We start from the raw sequence: 21959 nt of genomic DNA, 5'->3' as shown, positions 1-21959 counted from the left end.
ACTTACGTCTTCTATGGGGGATGGGGGGGGGGGGGGGGGGTACGCCCTCAGTTAAGGGGGTTCAGTTCAGTTGGCCTATACCTTTAAAGACTGAAGATCTACATACAATTTATGAATCCATCAAGGAGCCTCATAACTTGAGTCTTGGCTTGGGGGGGGGGGGGCTCGCAGCCTCGCCGTAGGGCCACTTCATCGTGCGCACTGCCTCGTGCGATATACCTCATCGTGCGATATACCTCTTCTTCAGAACTATAATGTAGGCTATGACTTAAAAAAAATAAACAGAGAGGCTATGGCGCAATATAGCACCACCTTGAGGATGGTTTGTGCAAAACATGATGTTGGTGCCATCAAGCGAAATTTTAAGTCAAGGTAAACATGTGTTTACCGTACGTGCTAAAAATAAAAACAAAAAAATCAATGACAGCAATAAATAATGAGTCAGAAGATGGTGACTGAGATTTATTGAGCTAAAATGAAATAGCTCAATAATGTAGAGAATACATAGGTTACACTAAGCCTTGTTTAAACATAGCTCAATAATGTAGAGAAGATATAAGTTACGCTAAACCAAAATGTGTTGTTTAAACAGTGATCAATAATGAAACTTAAATATCTGAAACTTCCAGTAAATCACATGATTTAGAAGAAACGGGGCAGTTTTTGAAGAGACCAATGAGAGAGCAGATGACAACACTGCCCTCACATATTTGGCAGAAACCCCAGAGTGAGCCCAAGCTGCTAATGTTTTTCTGTTATCTAATATCACAAAACTAAGAAAGTATTTTTTTTTTTCTCTCTTTTAAAACAGGTTCAAAACACAGATACTGTAGTTGTATTCTTCTTAGCTTTCAAATTGTGAGCTCAGTATTAAAAATTCAACTGCAGCCATTGCAACTGTGACAGTGAGCACAAGGGGCAGGACTATAAGACCAGACAACCAGTGGCTCACACCAGGACTATAAGACCAGACAACTGGAGACCAGTGGCACAGACCAGGGCTATCAGACCAGACAACTGGAGACCAGTGGCTCAGACCAGGACTATAAGACCAGTGGCTCAGACCAGGACTATAAGACCAGACAACTGGAGACCAGTGGCTCAGACCTGGACATTCGGACCAGTTGAGGCTCCAGAATGGACAAGTCTACTTGTTTGTTGCTTTTGCTCATCTTGGCTCTGGAGTCTGTGTGTGCCAGTAAAAGGTAGGCCTAAATTTAGAAAATAATATGGCTCCACCACTGTGAAGAATCATGAAATTGAAATTTCTACAGTTATTTTTTTTAATTAATTTATTATTTTCTAATTGATTTACTGTTAATATTTCCTGATTGAAATAGCATTTTTATTCACATGTGTTGAACGTACAGATTCTTCATCTCGGCCCCAAAAGTGTTCCACGTCAACGTCAACGAGAAGGTCTTTGTTCAGACGTCCTCGGCCGCCACCCTCTATCTGGAGGATGAGAGGACCGGCGAGGTCGTGTCCGAGAGAAAGACCACCTCGTCTAACGGCGGAGCCATCCACACCGTGGAGCTCATGGTTAGACAACGTGGCATACATCGGTCGCACTGACTAAACGACTGGTTTAAACACAGCTCAATAATGCAGACAAGTTATAGGCTACACTTAACCATTGTACGTTGTTGAAACATAGCTCAATAATGTAGAGAAGACATAGGTTACACTTAACCATTGTATGTTGTTGAAACATAGCTCAATAATGTAGAGAAGACACAGGTTACACTTAACCATTGTACGTTGTTGAAACATAGCTCAATAATGTAGAGAAGACATAGGTTACACTTAACCATTGTACGTTGTTGAAACATAGCTCAATAATGTAGAGAAGACACAGGTTACACTCTGCGTTGTTGAAACACAGCTCAAGGTAGACTAAAACTGTTGCTTTTCATTTACATATTTCACATTTGTCAAGTTTGACGTTTACAAGTGTACATTCTTAACATGTATTCCGTCTTAATGTGTACAGATAGACAGGAGGACGATGGAGGGTCTGCTAAAGTTTAGGTCTGATCCGTACCTTCTGCTGGTGGCCGAGACGCCGGTGAGGAAGATGACCCGCGTGCTGGTCTCCATGCACAGGGGCTACCTCTTCATCCAGACCCACCAGCCCCTCTACAAACCGGCAGATCGAGGTCCGAGCGCACAGCAACAACAACACCAGCAGCTCCTGCTTGAATTTACCATAACTGAATCTGAACTGTGTTCTTCTTCGTACGTGATATATTACTCATCCCACCTTATTCATTTATGTGTTTGACTCGATCCCGAACTTCCAGTCAAGTACAGGATCTTCGCACTGGACCACGCCATGCGGCCCTTAGAGGAAAATATTGAAATCTCCGTCTTTGTGAGTATTTCAGTGGGTTGTGATGCGTCTCAAATCTGATCTTCTGAGGAAACTTTCTGAAGACCAAGGTGCACTATTTGTGATTTTTAATGGACTCTCACCTTCCACAGAACCCATCTGGGAACCGCCTGAAGCTGTCCTCCTCTCTCCACGTTCCGTTCGGTGGCCTGTACACCAGTGATCTTCACCTCCCCGACGTCGCCGGGTACGGAGGCCCATCAGAAGGCCTGCATGAGGGCATCTGACCTGTTCCTCACCTCCTCATTCACCTCCTTATGTATTGATTATTTTGCATTCGTGGGTTTCTTTTCAGACTGGGTACATGGAAAATTGTGGCACATTATGAAGGCGATAAGGAACATGCTGCTACTCTGGAGTTTCAGGTCCAGAAGTTTGGTGAGTGTGTACATTTTATATTAACCTTTGTCAGCGTTTATGCAACTTTATGCATTTCAGTAGCAAAAGTAACCCATTGTCTTTGAACGGCAGTTTTACCAAGTTTCGAGGTGATCCTAAACTCTGAGGAACGCTACGTTCTGTTGGAGCGCGAGACGTTTACCTTCACCGTGACGGCCAAGTGAGTCTGGATGAATCAAGCGATGAGCACATGGATTATTATCTTAGCTTCCCCTGAGGGGTGTGGTCTGACGGTAGTGGTCTCTCACACAGGTACTCGTACGGGGAGAAGGTGGCTGGGAGCTTCCACTCCTGGTTCAGGGTGGCCGGCCTGCAGGGCTCCGAGTGTCTCAAAGTCTCCCGGATGATCCGAGGACTGGAGAAGACCGGCTCGGTGAGCTCCAAGCTAAAGGCTTAGTTATGGTTGGACATAGACGCAACACAAGGGGGTTACGGACCCGTTACGTCCTTGCGGACCCTCCTTGCGGACCCTCCTTGCGTCCACCGCAAGCCGCCTGACGTGAGCCTCCCAGAAATTGTAACCTTGCATCGATGCTACGCAGCAGCAAGGGCTGTGATGTGATTGGTCCACTCACTAAAACTTGACGCAGAACCAAAACAGGTTCACGACTGCGTCAAAGTGTCTGCATTGTCATTACGTCGACGTGGTACCATAACTGAGCCTCAAGTTTTTAACTGGGGAAACTTACAATAAGCCATTTGTCAGAAGAAAGAGATAAAACAATATATCGCTGTGGGTACAGTAAGGATGTTCATAGAACCAAGAGCCAGGGGGGTAAGGGGGTTAGGCTATGCAGAGTGCAGGTGCACTCTGAGCAAGTGAGTCTGGAGTCTTTTGGGGAAGCTAATGAAACACAGACTTCAACTAAAATAAAGTAAAAACCCCGAACCACTTTCTCCACAGATTGAGGACGGTGTGGGCACAGTGACTCTCAGGGCGGAGGAGTTAAAGACGCAGCTGCAAACCCAAGGGTGTAACCTCACCTACCTGGAGCAAGAGGGCGCGGAACTGCTGATGAGCGTGTCGGTCACAGAACAACAGAGTACGTCCACCGCCGCCCCCACACAGTAATGAGGCGATGTACGGCCATGTGCGCGGCGGTGGCGGTGGCGGTGGTGGTGGCGGTGGTGGTGGTGGGCTGGGGGGCGGGGCTAACCCTGGTCATGTGCTTCCAGGCAGCGAGATGCAGGAGGCCGAGATTTCTCTTCCGATCGTTTCTCGACCGTATGAAATCGACCTATCTCGAATTCGATCACATTTCATTCCTGGAGCTCCATTAGACGTCATGGTAAGTAGATATAAGTATATAATAATAATAATATATAGATATAAAAATATTATTTAGTATTATTATTATTATGATTTGTATTAGTATGATGATATTATATCTCCTATTATTAGTAGTAGTAGTAGTAGTATGAGTATTAGGCTAGTGTCAGTATGATTGATAGATAACCTTTGACTCCCGTTGTCAGGTATTCCTGCGTTTTCCGGATGGTTCCCCAGCCTCTGAGGTCCCCGTAGAACTCAGTCTCCTGGGGGAGACCCAACAGCGCGTCACCAACCAGGAGGGGGCAGCGGTGCACATCTTCAATCTCCCAGCTTCTCCTCCTGCACACATCACTCTTAACGTAATCGACATATAATAATAATAATAAATGCTTTATTTTTTAATAGGGACAGTGCACATTAATGAACATTGATGTTTAAACATCTCTGTAAACATGCGGGATTATAGCAGAGTTGCTAATTTGCATCCGTAGTCCCTAATAAAATAAATATAAAAAGTACAAACAGAAGAGACAGCAAATAAATAGATAAAATACAAACAGAAGAGGCAGCAAATAAATAGATAAAATACAAAATAGAGGAGACAACACACACAGCACAATACATTACACAATCATAAAGATACCAACGTGACAAGTTATCGTTTTCAACAACAGTCTTCAGATTAAGTGCATGTCCCACCAAGGCGGTTTTCTATCTCCTTCATTTGGAACAGGTCCGAGCCGGCACCGTGACGCAGGAGAAGGTCTTGAAGCTCATGTCCTCGCCCAGTCAGCACTACCTGTACATCAGCCTTCCCCTCACGAAGTTCAAAGTCAACCAACAGCTCGACGTCACGTTCCACGTCAAGAGTGCTGTCCTCCAAGATCCTTTGGTGTACTACCTGGTGAGCCATCGTCATCGTCGTCGTCATCGTCATCGTCGTCATCATCATCGTCGTCAACACCGTCGTCCACGTTTCAGCCGAGCTCAGGAGAAGCATCTCGCTGCGGCCTGCGGGAAGGCGGGGTGTGACATCACGCCCTGCCCACATCACGGGCGAGTGCATTCTGGGATTGCGTAGCCCATATAAAACCAACAGAAGAAGAAAAATACGTCTTTCTTGAAAATACTTGAACTAAATACGTCCTCTTGAACTAGCAGCTAACCCCTAACCCTAACCATAACCCCTAAACCTAACCCTAACCATAACCCCTAACCCTAACCTAACCCTAACCATAACCCCTAACCCCTAAACCTAACCCTAACCATAACCCCTAACCCTAACCTAACCCTAACCCTAACCATAACCCCTAAACCTAACCCTAACCCCTAACCCTAACCCAAACCTGACCTAGATTAGCTAGGCCTTAACATAAAATATTTCACTACTGCACAACGAATGATTTGATTAGTTCCCATTTATTATTTCAAATGAAACATCTAATTAAGAATGCACTCGCCTGTGATGTGGGCGGGTGAGCAGTGATGTCACGCCCCGCCTTCCCGCAGGTCGCAGCGAGACGTACTTGGAGCTCAGAGGGTTCAGATGAACCAGTCAGCTGAGTCGTGTGTTGCAGGTCTTGAGCCACGGGGTGCTGGTGGACCAGGGCTCTGTGGGGACTCTGTCCCGGCAGGGTCGCACCGGGATCCGGATCACCGCCCAGATGGTGCCCTCCTTGCGTCTGATTGGCTACTACTACGACCAGCAGGGCGGCCTGGTGTCCGACTCCGTGTGGGTCGACGTGGTCGACCAGTGTGAGACGGCGGTCAAAGTGAGCGCCTTTGTAGTCGCCGTGACACTTGAGACACTTAGACGTTGGTGTACGCTCCGCCGACCGGCTGAATGCTGATTGGTTGTTTGGACGCAGGTCAGTCCCTCCAGCCCCCTGGTCACGCCGGGGGAGACCACCAAGCTGAAGGTGGAGGTGGCGGGGAGGGCCAAGGTGGCGCTGCTGGTGGTCGACAAGGCGATGTACGCTCTGGACCGGCACAACAGACTGACGGCCAAGCAGGTTACGCACGCGCGCACGCACGCACGCACGCACGCACCTTCTCTCTCCTACACACACATGCACACACACACACACACACACACACACACACACACACGTACACACATACACACACACACTCTCTCCTTCACACACACACACACACACACACACACAAACACACACTCACCCTCTCTCTCCTTCACACACACACACACACACACACACACACACACACACACACACACACACACACACACAACACACACTCACCCTCTCTCTCCTTCACACACACACACACACACACACACACACACACAGCACTGGATCCCAGCACTGGATCCCAGCACTGCCACCAAAGTGTCGTGATGTCCCCCGGGCCAGGCCAACACGTGCTTCTGAGAGCCCAAACTTGATTATAGATTATTGATCAGTAACACTAAACAGTCCACCATGACTCACTCCATTGAGCCTCAGGCCCCCCACACAGGGAGCCTGATCTGAGCCCCAAACGCTTCGCATGCACGGTGTATAGGCCTTCTTCAGCTAGCCCCGCCCACACGGCAATACCGTCCAATCACAAAGTACAAGCGTCGTGCTAAATGCCCTAAATGTAAATGTAAATGTAAGTACAAGACACAGAGTCCACAGCCACAGTGTAACACACACACTAGCAGGCTCATCTGCGCAACACCGCTTATACGATACGTATGTGTGAAAACCCCTCACCGAGTGGTTTAGCCTGTTTGGTGTGAGAAGAGCCTCATCAATAAAGTTGTGTTGAACCCCCCAGGTGTTCTCTGCCATGGAGTCCTACGACCTGGGCTGCTCGTACCGGGGCGGGCCCAACCAGGACTCCGTCTTCACCGAGGCCGGCTTGTCCTTTGTGTCTTCAGGTTTTACACCCAAAATTAACGGTATGGAAAGCAAGGCGCGCTCTTAACAATATACAACATAATAATATAATAATAGCAGTCGATATTTTAAAAAAAACGTGGCCGACGCTAGCCCTGTCTATTCCATGAGACACACACGTAATACTGTCTAGTATGAGTCTCTCTCGTCCCTCTCTCCGTCCTCTTGAATCTCTCTTTATTCTTCCCTCAAAAGTAGTGCGTAACCCGCTATAAGCTCAAATGACCCTAATAAGGGCCGTCGTTCCTCAGAACTCCCTAAAGGGTCCAGGTGTGAACCCAGAGCTGTCCGGCGCTCGAGACGGGCCCTCGACCTCCGACATGAGCTGCTGGAGATGAGTAAGGCAAAAACGACATTCACGAGACAAAATATATAACGTGATATCACACATCAGTTCACCTAGACTCTGCATAGCCATCCCCCCTCCCCCCCCCCCCCATCCACACACACACACACACACACACCCCCCCCCCTCTGACGCACTTATTGTATGTTGTACTTCCTGGCACTTAATGTACTCACTTATTGTATGTTACACGTCCTTGCACTTAAGAATAGTACTTAGCATTGTGTAGCCTCTTATCCTAGCTATCTGTGTTGTGTACGGGGAATGGGTTAACCTAGTGATGGTTAGTGTGTACGGGGAATGGGTTAACCTAGTGATGGTTAGTGTGTACGGGGAATGGGTTGACCTAGTGATGGTTAGTGTGTACGGGGAATGGGTTAACCTAGTGACGGTTAGTGTGTACGGGGGATGGGTTAACCTAGTGACGGTTAGTGTGTACGGGGAATGGGTTAACCTAGTGACGGTTAGTGTGTACGGGGAATGGGTTGACCTAGTGACGGTTAGTGTGTACGGGGAATGGGTTGACCTAGTGACGGTTAGTGTGTACGGGGAATGGGTTGACCTAGTGACGGTTAGTGTGTACGGGGAATGGGTTGACCTAGTGACGGTTAGTGTATACGGGGAATGGGTTAACCTAGTGATGGTTAGTGTGTACAGGGAATGGGTTAACCTAGTGATGGTTAGTGTGTACGGGGAATGGGTTAACCTAGTGATTGTCAGTGCTTGGTTCTATGAACATCCTTACTGTACCCACAGAGATACATTGTTGTTTATTATTCTTATGACAAATGAAAGACAGATAGACAGATGTATAATTTATTGATCCCCAGGGGAAATTCATACCTATTGTAAGTCGCTTTGGATTAAGGCTCAACGCCCCTGATTGTAAATTGTAAACGTAAACATGAAACGTGTCACTGGTCAGTGAACACGGAGACCCGCCCCGTTTGGTGTGAGCGGATCCCCCTCTCTCCTCCTCAGAGGGGAACCTGAGCGCTGAGCTCCAGCAGTGCTGCGAGCAGGGCTTCTCCTCCATCCCCATGAGGCTCTCCTGTGAGGAGCGCAGGGCCAGGGTGACGGAGATGGACGCCGATCCGCAGTGCGCGGACCTCTTCTTCAGGTGCTGTCTTCGGGGGGAGGCGCTGAGGAAGAGCGCGGCAGAAGACAACGGATTTGGCAGAAGTGAGCGCCGGTGGAAAGAAGTCGTGTCAACAGAAGGGCTTGTGATTGATTGATTGATTGATTTATGTGTTATCGTTCCCTCTCTCCAGCTGTCAGTCTACTGGATATTGAGGAATATTTCATTGGCAGCAGGGCCCAAAGGATCCGTCGAAATTTTGCTCCAAGTTTTGCGTTTACATATTTTGACGTCACTGGCGAACACGAGTAATGCAATATTTTATATATTTTTTATACTTTTTTATTCATGTCCTAAAAAATACATACATTAACATTACAAAAATAATATTAACAAATACAAACCTTTTTAGGTACACTTTATCTCCACCGGATTCTATTACCACTTGGGAAATTCAGGCAGTCTCTCTATCTCCAACTCACGGTAACACTGACTTTCTCACCTTCCAGTCACCCTTTCTGATATAAGCCAGTGTGTCATGAATGACCGGAGCTTTGGACTTGGTGTCCCATGCAGGATTCTGTGTGGTTGAGCCAGTGGAGCTGAAAACCTTCAAGAACATCTTCGTGTCTCTGAGACTGCCCTACTCGGTCAGGAGATATGAACAAATGACAGTGGTGGCAGTCATCTACAACTATGGGTCTGCTACTGTACAGGTAAAGACCTGGATGCCCGTTGGGCCCCTGAACATCTCAGTGGTATCCATACACTATTTAGTCCTTCAGGTGCCTTTCTGCAAAGACTCAATCATGTAGGTCTGGTGTAGGTCTCAACTTGTAGGTCTCAGCCTGTAGGTCTGAATCTGTAGGTCTCCTGTAGGTCTCCTGTAGGTCTCCTGTAGGTCTGACACAGGTCTGCTATAGGTCTTAGCCTGTAGGTCTGGTGTAGGTCTTGTGTAGGCCTGACACAGGTCTGGTGTAGGTCTCAGCCTGTAGGTCTGGTGTAGGTCTGAACCTGTAGGTCTCAGCCTGTAGGTCTCCACCTGTAGGTCTGGTGTAGGTCTCCTGTAGGTCTCCTGTAGGTCTCCTGTAGGTCTGACACAGGTCTGCTATAGGTCTTAGCCTGTAGGTCTGGTGTAGGTCTCAGCCTGTAGGTCTCCACCTGTAGGTCTGGTGTAGGTCTCCACCTGTAGGTCTGGTGTAGGTCTCCACCTGTAGGTCTGGTGTAGGTCTCCACCTGTAGGTCTGGTGTAGGTCTCAGCCTGTAGGTCTCAGCCTGTAGGTCTCAGCCTGTAGGTCTCCACCTGTAGGTCTGGTGTAGGTCTCCACCTGTAGGTCTGGTGTAGGTCTCCACCTGTAGGTCTGGTGTAGGTCTCAGCCTGTAGGTCTCCACCTGTAGGTCTCAGCCTGTAGGTCTCCACCTGTAGGTCTGGTGTAGGTCTCAGCCTGTAGGTCTCCACCTGTAGGTCTCAGCCTGTAGGTCTCCACCTGTAGGTCTGGTGTAGGTCTCCACCTGTAGGTCTGGTGTAGGTCTCCACCTGTAGGTCTGGTGTAGGGCTCACCCTGTCCCCTGGTCTGTGGTTCCAGATGGCCGTCCACATGGAGCAGACTCCCGGGCTTTGCTCCCCGGGCTCCTCCACGTTCACTGCCTTCGTGAACGTCAGTGTGGCGAGCGGCTCCTCTGCGCTGGTGAACTTCGCTGCCGTCCCCATGGAGGTCGGCCCCATACCCGTCAAAATACGGCTTTATGACTTCGTCAATGACGTGGAACTCGACGCCATTGAAAAAAACCTGAATGTTTGGGTAAGTCAATGGATCTAACGACGACTCATATGTCGCAAAACGTACTGGGTATGGAACCGGTAGTCTGGGTGAAAGCGCACGAGGAAGGTATTCTGGCTATTTCTTTTCAATTCATTTATTCATTTAGAGGACAGTGCACGTTAATCTACATTTCTGTAAATGTGCCAGTGTTAGCCAGCAGGCTAATGTTCAACTGTAGTCCTTTGACAAGATGACAAGGCACAGGATGGCTAAAACGTAAAAACATATTAAAGAATACACACAGCAACAGATAACAACAGTATAGCATGATGCCAATAGACTCCATTAAAACCCTACAACCATTCATACAAACCACCATGGGTTAGACAGGAGAGCTACAACAATACATAGCAACAGACAAACATGCACTGAGCTTAAATACCATCAAAGGTGTTCATTACTTGATGGGAATTAACCGATCAAGAGTTTACTTTGCAGTTTCAACTCTTAATAGCAAAGGTTCAGTGAGTGTACCTCTGTTTTTTTAATGTTGTTTGTAGACAGAAGGAGAAGAAAAGACGAAGGAGATTACTTCGAAATTTGATTTGAAAGGTGACCCTTTTCACTTTCAAACTTTTAATCTATGATGTTTTCATTTCTGATTGACCAATGGACGTTCTGTTGTCTGCTCAGGGGGGGCTTCTTTCAGCATCGACGGGAATCTACCCAATGAGACGGTCCCTGGATCCGCCTCCAATCTATTCATTAAGATGGAAGGTGTGTGCTGAGCCCACTGGGGTCGTGGTAACATTATCATCTTATAACAGTCATATAAAACCATTGTTAAATATCACACTTGATCCGACGCTAAATTCTCTCTTCGCATCAAAAAAGCTCCTCTAGAAACAGTTTTGAGTCTCTGGTTCATTCGGAAAAACTGCAATCATATCAAAAGACTAAAGTCGAGTTTCACTACGGTTAAAAAATAATGGCTGCAAGTATCACAAGTGCATACAGCCAGTCACCGCTGAGTCCTACTCCCAGGGGCGGGGTTCGGCGAGTCCAGTGCCAGAGTCCTCCTCTCTCCCGAGGGGGTCGCCGGTCTGCTGAGGATGCCTCACGGCTGCGCGGAGCAGACCATGAAGCTGATGTCCCCGACAGTCCTGGCTCTGCGCTACCTGGACCTCAGCCAGCAGTGGGTCAAGCTGCCGCCCGGCTCCAGGGACACGGCCCTCCAGGCGACTGAGCAGGGTCAGCAACGTCCGGAGAGCACTTCACCCCACTCCTCCCACACACACCTGCTCACCGCTGTGCATTCAGCACGCTAGTCGGGACGACGTCGCGAGGACGACGTCGTTGATGATGATGTCACGATGAAATCACGAGGATGTCGCGAGGGTGATGTCGTGATGATGATGATGATGTTGTGATGATGTCGTGCGCGTGTCATGATGATGTCATGATGATGTCATGAGGTCTAACAGTTGTCAACAAAGAGAAGAAAGAAAGTCAGGCCCCCCTGAGTCAGCCCAGTACGCAAATATGTAATAACAATTATGTTTTTCTCCAGGTTTGATGAGAATTCTGACTTTCAAAAAAGCTGACGGATCTTATGGAGCATGGCTCACGACTCCATCAAGTCATTGGTAGGCACTCTTTATGTATATTGTTGTATATCTATCTGTATATCTATATCTATATCTATCTTTGAAGGTGGGCTCCCGCTAAACAGCGGCGCTGGCGTTAACCGCGCCCTACTCTGACCCCCAGGCTCACCGCTCTTGTTGTGAAAGTGCTGTCTCTGTTGGCGGAACGCCAGATGGCCGGGAGGGGCCCGCGGGGTCACATGGGCCAGGAGGTGGCCAATCAGGACATCGTCACCTCGGCCCGTTTCCTGATGTCCGTGCAGAAGCCGGACGGCTCCTTCTCGGACCCCCATCCCGTGTACCACAGGGAGATGGACGTAAGCTGGTTTCAGGAGACCACTCACACATTGGGTTGGTTAAAAGGTGACATGTTACGCCACCCGGTGTGAGTGTGATTAGCCGTCACCAGCCGTTCTTAAAATCCGCCTCTTCTGACATCACAAGTGGGAGTGTCCACCTAGATGTGTGCTGGATAGATCAGTCCACCAGCCTTACCCAGCGGACTGTAGAAAACGTTGCTCATCTAATCCGTCACACATCCAGGTGGACACGCCCACCTGTGATGTCAGAAGAGGCAGATTTTCAAAACGGCTTGTTAGGGCTAATCACACTCACACCTGGTGGTGTAATATGTCACCTTTTAAAGGTGTGCTTCTCCCGACCCACCGCCTGTCCCTCCGCTACAGGGCGGGATCAGAGGCGCTGGGAAGGACATGTCCATAACGGCGTTCATAACCGTGGCGCTGCAACACGCCATCCCATTCGTCGACGAGAGCATGAAGAGCGACATGGTGAGCTACACCTATCCATAGAGCTTTATATATACATACATATAGATATCTATCGACACATCTTCAACTCTCTTCCACTGCTGTTCCCGCCACCCTCTTTTTTTGTGTTTTTTTTAATTTGCATATTTCATTTGCATGCAGTTCCCTAATCGACCCATAGGGGTGCTAGTAGCACTGCTTGAGGAACCGTACATGCTTTCTGTTTTTATGTCTTTTCACTGTACCTATCCATGATTTTTTTAATATATATTTTGTCCTTAGGAAGCCAGTATCGCCAACTCGACATCGTACCTCCTCTCCCATGTGGAGGAGCTAGAGAGTCCGTATGCTGTCGCCATCACAGCCTACTGCCTGGCCGTCTGTCTGCCTGATAGAGACGGAGCCAAACCAGCCTGGAAGCAGCTCCAAGCTCTGGCTAGGATAGGTCGGTCAAACACACAATGTCGGTCCATCAACACAATGTTGGTTCTAGAAGACACGAACACCGTGGTCACACTGAAACAGTTGCGTGGGCGTGTTGTTGACTTTTTTTACACTCCACAGATGACAACGGCTGCCGGGTGTGGAAAAACGATCCAGATAGCCCCTCGGATGCTATCACGGTGGAAACCACGGCCTACGCCCTGCTGACGGCCGTAGCGCACCAGGACTTCCCGTGGGCCGACAGCGCCTCCTGCTGGCTGGTCGCGCAGGAGAACTACGGCGGGGGGTTCATGTCAACGCAGGTGACCTGGTTCCTTCATGGGAAACAAACAGCGCTAATGTTCATAGCTTCAGTAAAACTACAAGCTATGTTCAAGTACAACTATGAGCTATGCTCAAGTACAACTGCGAGCTATATTGAAGTACAACTACGAGCCATGTTCAAGTACTTTCTTGTGTGCAGGACACCATCGTGGCTCTGGAGGCCTTGGCAGAGTACGACGTGAAGAAGCCCGCTGAGACGTTCAGTACGGTGGAGGCAGAGTTCTTCGTATCGGGAAGATCGGAAAAGGAGGAGTTGTTGTTAAAAGATCCTACGGACAAAGTGGTAGTAGAGCTGAAGGTACGGTACAGCATTATGGACGCCCCGGGTCTGAGCCAGTAGAACTACTACTCATCTTTTTAATCCTGTTTGTCATCTCAGTCCATGATAGGAAACGAGATCAAGGTGGAACTGAAAGGATCAGGAAACGTCAAAATTAAAGTAAGGGGGATGGTTTGATTTTCTGCTCAATGTTTGTCAAAAGTAAAAAAAAAAAAGAAAAAAAAAAAAAGGAATGAATGAATAGAAACTCAGCAGTTAATCTGTACAGGTCATGAAGCACTTCTATCTGATGGTGCCCCAGGAAACCTGTAGATTACTGAACATCAATGTGACGCTAGAGGGGAAAGCTCAGTACACCTGTGAGTTTGTCTAGTATATTAACATCAGCTCAAAAGATACTTTGAACAGTGTAAAGAAATAGAAACAGTGCCAACTATTCTTTCAACAGCTAAGATTCTGAACAACTACCAGTACTTTGATGAAAACTACGATTACGATGCAGAAATCGACCAGCACAGAACACGACGCAGAAGAGAAATCGACGGAAACTCTGCTAAAGACAACTCTCTGATGTACAATGTCTGTGTAAGGTGAGTTCAAGTCCTGTCAACCTTGATGGTGTTCAGACGGTTCAGTTCACTTTACACACGTTCAGTTCAGTTAATTTTACACACATTCAGTTCTGTTCACTTTACAAACATTCAGTTCAGTTCATATTACACAAATTAAATTCAGTTCACTTTACACAGATTCAGTTCTGTTCACTTTACACACATTTAGTTCTGTTCACTTTACACACATTCAGTTCAGTTCACTTTACACACATTCAGTTCCGTTCACTTTACACACGTTCAGTTCAGTTCACATTACACATATTCAGTTCAGTTCACTTTAAAAACATTCAGTTCAGTTCACATTACACAAATTAAATTCAGTTCACTTTACATACATTCAGTTCAGTTCACTTTGCAAACATTCAGTTCAGTTCACATTACACAAATTAAATTCAGTTCACTTTACATACATTCAGTTCTGTTCACTTTACACACGTTCAGTTCACTTCACATAAATTCCGCTCAGTTTACTTTACACACGTTCAGTTCAGTTCACTTTACACACGTTCAGTTCAGTTCACTTTACACAGATTCCGTTTAGTTCAGTTCACACAGATTCAGTTCAGTTCAGTTCAGTTCACTTTAAACACATTTATTGGGTTTATAAAACAAATGGGAAGCTGAGTGTGGATCCCCCTCTCTATCTCCATATGTTTCCACCTGTAGCCACATAGCCTGGGGCCAGTGTTGACATACATCTGTTTGTGTGTTACAGCCTGAACAGCAATCTAACCGGCATGGCTATCGCAGACATCACCCTCCTCAGTGGCTTTGAGGCTAATACAGAGCATCTGGACGGAGTAAGTAAGCCTCATTCTCATTAGATTATCAGCATAGCTTCGTTATGCGATGGTAAATGTACTTGCCTGTTTGTCAGTTATGGCACCCATTGCACTGATCATCCCTGGAAGGAGGGATCCCCACTCCATGTTCCTTCTCAAGAAGCTAATTAAGGGAGTCCTTTCTTGCCCTCTGGGGGGCTAGGGTCAGGGGGGGTGTCATAAATACACGGCCTGTTAAGCCCTTTGAGACTGTGCCTGTGATAAAAGGCTATACAAATTAAATTGAACTTGAATTACTTAATCTGCTCTTAACCTGTTTCTTCATCAGCTTAAAAGCCCCCCTGAGCTCTATATCTCCCATTATGAGATCTCTTCTGGGAGAGTCATACTGTACTTCAACGAGGTACTGCCTTCTCACAACACGACCCCATCTGATTTGATACAACACGTGCTAATGCTGCTCCTGACCCTGTATTCACATCCCTTCACTGCAGCTCAAGCATGCGAGCCAGTGCATAACGTTTGAGGCTAAACAAACCGTACCCATCAGCGTGTTGCAGCCCGCTCAAGCCTCCTTCTACGACTATTATGAACCAAGTAACGTCCATCCTTTCCATAACCCTTTTAATCCACTCCATGTCTTCATTCATTCCCTCGGATCCGGCCGGGTGAGCCTCGTTTATGCTCTTTGCTTTCGTTGCAGTGAAAAAGTGCACTATATTCTACTCTGCCCCGAAGAGGAGCACGGAGGTGTCCAAACTGTGCTCTGATGACGTGTGCCAGTGTGCAGAGAGTAGGTCTTCATTCTCAGCCGCTGGCGGCCAACTTCCTCCGACGTCGCTGAGCTTTGTTGCTACCGTGCTAACGTTGTGCGTTATTCCATCAGGACCCTGCCATGAAGTGAAGAACCTCTTTATAGCCAACAGCAACATCAAGAAGGGCAGCCGGCTACAGCACGCCTGCTTCCACCCCGTGGTGGATTACAGTGAGGACACACTCACCATGTCACACTCACCCTGTCACACTCACCCTGTCACACTCACCCTGTCACACTCACCCTGTCACACTAACCCTGTCACACTAACCCTCTCACACTAACCCTGTCACACTAACCCTGTCACACTAGCCCTCTCACACCAACCCTCTCACACCAACCCTCTCACACCAACCCTCTCACACTAACCCTGTCACACTAACCCTCTCACCAACCCTCTCGCACTAACCCTGTCACACTAACCCTCTCACACCAACCCTCTCACACTCACCCTGTCACACTAACCCTCTCACACCAACCCTCTCACACTAACCCTGTCACACTAACCCTCTCACACCAACCCTCTCACACTAACCCTGTCACACTAACCCTGCCACACTAACCCTCTCACACCAACTCTCTCACACCAACCCTCACACTAACCCTGTCACACCAACCCTCTCACACTAACCCTGTCACACTAACCCTCTCACCAACCCTCTCGCACTAACCCTCTCACACCAACCCTCTCACACTAACCCTGTCACACTAACCCTCTCACACTAACCCTGCCACACTAACCCTCTCACACCAACCCTCTCACACTCACCCTGTCACACTAACCCTCTCACACCAACCCTCTCACACTAACCCTCTCACACCAACCCTCTCACACTAACCCTGTCACACTAACCCTGCCACACTAACCCTCTCACACCAACTCTCTCACACCAACCCTCACACTAACCCTGTCACACTAACCCTCTCACACCAACCCTCTCACACTAACCCTCTCACACCAACCCTCTCACACCAACCCTCTCACACTAACCCTGCCACACTAACCCTGTCACACTAACCCTCTCACCAACCCTCTCACACTCACCCTGTCACACTAACCCTCTCACACTAACCCTCTCACAGATGTAATCATTTCACCACAACTCTTAATCTCAGCACATTGTGTTCATCAGCTGAAGCACCAGGACCAGCTGCTGTTTATTCAGATTCTTCCTGGTTTGCTTTCAGGGTACCTGGTGGACGTTCTTGATGTCTCCTTCAAGAGTAACTTCCGGCTTTACACCACAAACGTAATGAGGGTCCTCAAATCAAGTAAGGCTTAAAAAAAGAAGAGATCCACAACCCACAACACCTCGAGACGAATACAAACGTGTGACTCATGGTTCACGTGGAGGGCTTTTACTTTGATACGAAGCGTGTATGTCCTGTCCCACGCAGGTAAGGACACCAGGGTAGCAGGACAGAGCAGGAGAGTGTTTGCCAACAGACTGCAGTGCAGGGAGCAGCTGGAGGTGGGCCAGCAGTACCTCATCATGGGCAAGGACGGCTCCACCACCGACTCACTCGGAGAGTAAGTGTGTCCCTGAAAATACAAACCCTAAGACACATATACCAGGCTGTGTTGACTCTCTTCCCCCCTAACTACACTCTTTTCCCTCTCGCTCTCTCTCTCTCTCTCTCTCTGTCACCCTCTCTCCCCCTCTCTCTCTCTCTCTCTCTCTCTGTCTCTCTGTCTCTCTGTCTCACTCTCCTCTCGCTCTTGCTCTTGCTCTCGCTCTCTCTCTCTCTGTCACCCTCTCCCCCCACCCCCCCCCCCCTCTCTCTCTCTCTCTCTCTCTCTCTCTCTCTCTGTCTTTCTCGCTCAGAATGCAGTACCTGTTGGACTCCACCACCTGGGTGGAGCTGGTTCCTAATAATCAGCGTTGCGCCTCATCTGCGAAAAACATAATACGTTGTAAACATTACAATGAATTTGCCAACGACCTGAATGACTGTAGGTTGTGAACTTTGGTTCAGTATATTTTACATCAGAACCATGATCTCTAGACTGCTCAAATCTTAACGGAGATATATATACCACAGATATTCTACTTATTAACTGTGTAAGTCCTGTGGTTAATCAATGCTTTATGTTCTGCGTATCCACCTATAACAACATGTATTAATGTACTAATAAAACCCTGCATGTTCTTCATGTTTCTGTCTCTTTCAATACGTAAATATATATAAATATAAATAATATCCAAATGTATGTGTTGGAGATCATTTTATAAGTATAAAATATAGAAACAGGGGGGTGGGATGGGGTAGAGGGTGGGGGAGTAGGGGGGGGGTAGAGGGTGGGGGAGTAGGGGGGGGGTAGAGGGTGGGGGAGTAGGGGGGTGAGAGTGGGGGGGGGGGGGGGGGGGAGTATGCGGGGTGAGGGTATGGGGGGGGGGACAGGGGCAGGCTTATGTACTTTATTATTTTAAAGTGCTGCTCCAATATCAACAGCAGGGAAGTACTAAGAGTGTCACAGCGCTGTCAGCTCAATGTCCACTCTGTTCGCTCAGCGCTACACATTACATAACATTTGAATCAATAACGGTAAACACACATCGCATAGTTTCACCTCAGCAATCCCGGTACCAGCATGGCGCTGGTACCAAGGTCTACCTGGGCTTCAGAAAGGCCCCTCGGACACTTTAGCTGCTGCTAGCGAGATAAATGTCAATGACCTAATTAAAGATCTTTACCCAAATGTGACGGGGATCCCAACGTGTCCCAATGACGGATCTCATCCGTGCTAGAGCAAAGTTAACCCTATCATACCTCATCACTGAACCTAACAGGGTAATGAACTCCAATGAAAAACATAGACGTCACTTCTCAGTCAATCTTCAGGCTGGATCAGAGAGTAAAGCAAGGCAGAGGTATTATCACTGATCCTGGATCAGAGAGTCAGGCCGGGGTAGTATCAGAGAGTGAGTCAGGCCGAGCGGTTCATTGCTGCCAGGCGGGCTACAGCGATGCCAGGGAGACCACCCACCCTTGAGTTCAGACTCCAATGAGACGCCTTTAGAGGTGCTCCATCCTGTGAGGTCATCCTGTCCATCATCGACACCGAAGGAGGACCACAGGGTTCAGTGCCGGGGGGGGGGGGGGGGGGGGGGGGTCGTTTCATTGAAGTGCCCCCCCTCACATCACAGCCGTGTGACACTAATTGGACCACATGTATGTTCCCGGACTCTCAAGGGTGGAAGGGTGAGAACCGTCGCGTCTCTCCGTGAATGAGGAGTCTCTCAAAAGCCGCCGCGAGAGACGGATCATTAGGCTACGCTAGACAACGCTAGCATGTAAATAAATGATCTTATTACGGACGGTTGCGCGTCGGTGTTGACCTGTGTACTTGTACCTGCGCGTCTGAAAACACAAACAGGCCCATGAATGGGTTATGTTCAAGGAGGTATCCCCGGTGTGTGTGTGTGTGTGTGTGTGTGTGTGTTTGTGTGGACGCCGTCCCGCTGACTTGTCTTCATGTGGTTCACCAGGAGGAGGGTGCCGGGTGTCCTCACACAGTGGTCCTTGACTGATATTTGGTTCCTTACATAACTCCCACGTAGCCACATCTCATTAGCTCACACAGGGCACCCCATTCATCCGGAGAGAGGGCCCTGTGCCCCCGGAATCAGAGCTGAATACCTGCAGTGTTGAACCGTACGTAGTCAGACGGACCGGGGCTCTGAAGGGGTCTGCATTCAACCAGAGGTCGACTCTAGGCGTCTAACTAGGGGTGTCTGTTTTAACTAGGGAGGTCTGCTTTAACTAGGGATGTCTGCTTTAACTAGGGGTGTCTGTTTTAACTAGGGAGGTCTGCTTTAACTAGGGAGGTCTGCCTTAACACTAGAGAGGTCTGCTTTAACTAGGGATGTCTGCTTTAACTAGGGATGTCTGCTTTAACTAGGGGTGTCTGTTTTAACTAGGGAGGTCTGCCTTAACACTAGAGAGGTCTGCTTTAACTAGGGAGGTCTGCCTTAACACTAGGGATGTCTGCTTTAACTAGTGATGTCTCCTTTAACTAGGGAGTTCTGCTTTAACTAGGGAGGTCTGCCTTAACTAGGGAGTTCTGCCTTAACTAGGGAGGTCTGCTTTAACTAGGGAGGTCTGCTTTAACTAGGGATGTCTGCTTTAACTAAGGGTGTCTGCTTTAACTAGGGGTGTCTGTTTTAACTAGGGGTGTCTGCTTTAACTAGGGGTGTCTGCCTTAACTAGGGAGGTCTGCCTTAACTAGGGAGTTCTGCTTTAACTAGGGGTGTCTGCTTTAACTAGGGAAGTCTGCCTTAACAAGGGGTGTCTGTTTTAACTAGGGAGGTCTGCTTTAACTAGGGAAGTTTGCCTTAACTAGGGGTGTCTGTTTTGACTAGAGAGGTCTGCCTTAACTAGGGGTGTCTGCTTTAACTAGCGATGTCTGCCTTAATTAGAGAGGTCTGCTTTAACTAGGGATGCCTGCTTTAACTAGGGAGGTCTGCTTTAACTAGGGATGTCTGCTTTAACTAGGGAGGTCTGGTTAACTAGGGAGGTCTGCTTTAACTAGGTGTGTCTGCTTTAACTAGTAGAGATGTGTGCTATAACTTGGGTTGTCTAGGGACATAACGTGGGATGTTATGGATATCTGCTATCAATCAAGCAACCGAAGCAGATGACATACATTGCTTTTACATCAGCGTGTTTTGACGCCCTTCTTGTTACTTTGTATATATTGTATGTGTGACGATGTTGACTCCCCCTTTTTAATAGATTAATTACACTCAGTGCACATACTGGTTATAAGTGGAGGTGACGGGGTAAGTGGAGGTGATGGGGTAAGTGGAGATGATGGGGGGGACGTGATGGGGGGTATGAGGAGGTGATGGGAGGGAGGTGGAGGTGATGGGGGGGTAAGTGGGGGGAGGTGGAGGTGATGGGGGGGTGGAGGTGATGGGGGGGGTGGAGGTGGTGATGGGGGTGTGAGGAGGTGATGGGGGGGTTCTTCAGTAGCAGCACATGTTTAGGTTCTCCCCTTTCTGCTCCTCTTCTCCTCTTCGTCTCCAGCCGGTCTCAGTGAGCTTCAGTCGATGGAGGGAGCAGACCAGCAGACCTAGAGGCACCTCACCGTCCCAGTAGGTCACCCTATCTCACACATGTTTGTTCTATTGCTGTCGTAAAACCTGTTGTATCGCTGTGTATTACTGTGGTAAAACTTGCATTGCTGTGGTTTTACTGCGGTATTAATGTGGTATAACGGTGGTAAAACTGTGGCATAACTATGTATTGCTGTGATGTTACTGTGGGACTATTACTGTGGTATTACTGGCGTATTACTGGCGTTGACTGTGGCATTACTGTGGTAAAATTGTTGTATTACTGTGTACTATTGTGGTATTACTGTGGTACCAATACTGTACTGTATTTCAATGTGTATGTGCAATTTGTCACGTCTAATGCACGACTGCACGATTGCATACAAATTTAAATATACATTTTCAGTGATTTCCATTTTGAACAATGACTGAATTTAAGTAAACTACATATAATATAATTAGTGTATAATAATATAATAGGGTTTTACCCCTAACCCTAACCCTAAGCATCAAAATGACATTTAAATTATTTAAATGAAAAGGTAGAATAGCAACAATCCTACAATTGGGTTGCAAAAATGACGATGAAACCAATGAAAACAATAACAACGAAACATTGAACAGATTCTGTTTTAGCGACGACTCTGACCGAATCGAGTTCATCAAACCAATTCATCCATTCATCGCATTGCAGCATTCCCCCAGTGCACCCCGTTGGGATCTAGTCGTAGGTAGCATCCACGTACGTAGTACAGTAGAGCAGTGTGAACGTACAGGAGTATCCGGTCTCTCCACCTGACGGACGGCCGGCCCTGCCCCGTGAGATGTGGCCGTGCGGGGGGGGTTATGTAACTCCCGGTGAAAGAGGCAGTGTGTGCTCTGCTGATACAGGACGGCACTGTTGGGCCCCTCGTCTGCAGACCCTCGGCCCTCTCTCCCTTCCTGCTCAAAACCGCCACTCTATGGAGATTTACTTTTCTCACTTTAATATCGCCGGTGAATCGAGTGCACAGTGGCGGTTTTTTGGAAACACATTGAGGTGTGTTTGTGTAGCGTTTCACGAGTGGT

The 21959-nt window shown here is 48.0% G+C and overlaps 1 protein-coding gene and 1 long non-coding RNA gene across 2 annotated transcripts; both read left to right on the top strand.

Annotated features, from left to right (window-relative positions):
- Nucleotides 1-968: 968 nt before the first annotated feature.
- On the top strand, nt 969-17982 carry c4b (complement C4B (Chido/Rodgers blood group)). The gene is made up of 41 exons (XM_084472055.1): nt 969-1205; nt 1371-1542; nt 1994-2159; nt 2304-2374; nt 2485-2579; nt 2688-2770; nt 2864-2951; nt 3044-3164; nt 3696-3834; nt 3968-4080; nt 4268-4423; nt 4798-4968; nt 5642-5836; nt 5933-6076; nt 6849-6972; nt 7222-7308; nt 8298-8498; nt 8588-8702; nt 8807-8877; nt 8971-9110; nt 9981-10196; nt 10718-10769; nt 10851-10934; nt 11202-11408; nt 11728-11803; nt 11928-12120; nt 12490-12594; nt 12856-13018; nt 13138-13319; nt 13481-13639; nt 13721-13780; nt 13890-13980; nt 14070-14211; nt 14951-15035; nt 15346-15420; nt 15512-15614; nt 15721-15810; nt 15904-16002; nt 17020-17103; nt 17230-17362; nt 17658-17982. The coding sequence occupies exons 1-41, from the start codon at nt 1138-1140 to the stop codon at nt 17794-17796; spliced, it is 5058 nt and encodes a 1685-aa protein (XP_084328181.1). The 5' UTR covers nt 969-1137; the 3' UTR covers nt 17797-17982.
- Nucleotides 9119-9726, top strand: LOC311351896. Its single transcript, XR_014636765.1, has 3 exons — nt 9119-9317; nt 9376-9453; nt 9534-9726. It is a non-coding gene; the product is annotated as an uncharacterized lncRNA (long non-coding RNA).
- Nucleotides 17983-21959: the final 3977 nt, after the last annotated feature.

Source organism: Micromesistius poutassou (assembly GCF_964030765.1).
Source record: "Micromesistius poutassou genome assembly, chromosome: 8".
NCBI classification, from domain to species: Eukaryota; Metazoa; Chordata; class Actinopteri; order Gadiformes; family Gadidae; genus Micromesistius; species Micromesistius poutassou.
Note: the sequence above shows the minus strand (reverse complement) of the source record. Positions and strands in the feature narration are given on the sequence as shown.

Excerpts from the sequence above, each read along its gene's own strand:
- c4b (XM_084472055.1), top strand. The coding sequence starts at position 1,138 with ATGGACAAGTCTACTTGTTTGTTGCTTTTGCTCATCTTGGCTCTGGAG. Across the intron at positions 13,019-13,137 it reads CCAAGCTCTGGCTAGGATAG|ATGACAACGGCTGCCGGGTG; the intron begins GTCGGTCAAACA and ends TACACTCCACAG. Across the intron at positions 17,104-17,229 it reads AATGAGGGTCCTCAAATCAA|GTAAGGACACCAGGGTAGCA; the intron begins GTAAGGCTTAAA and ends TGTCCCACGCAG.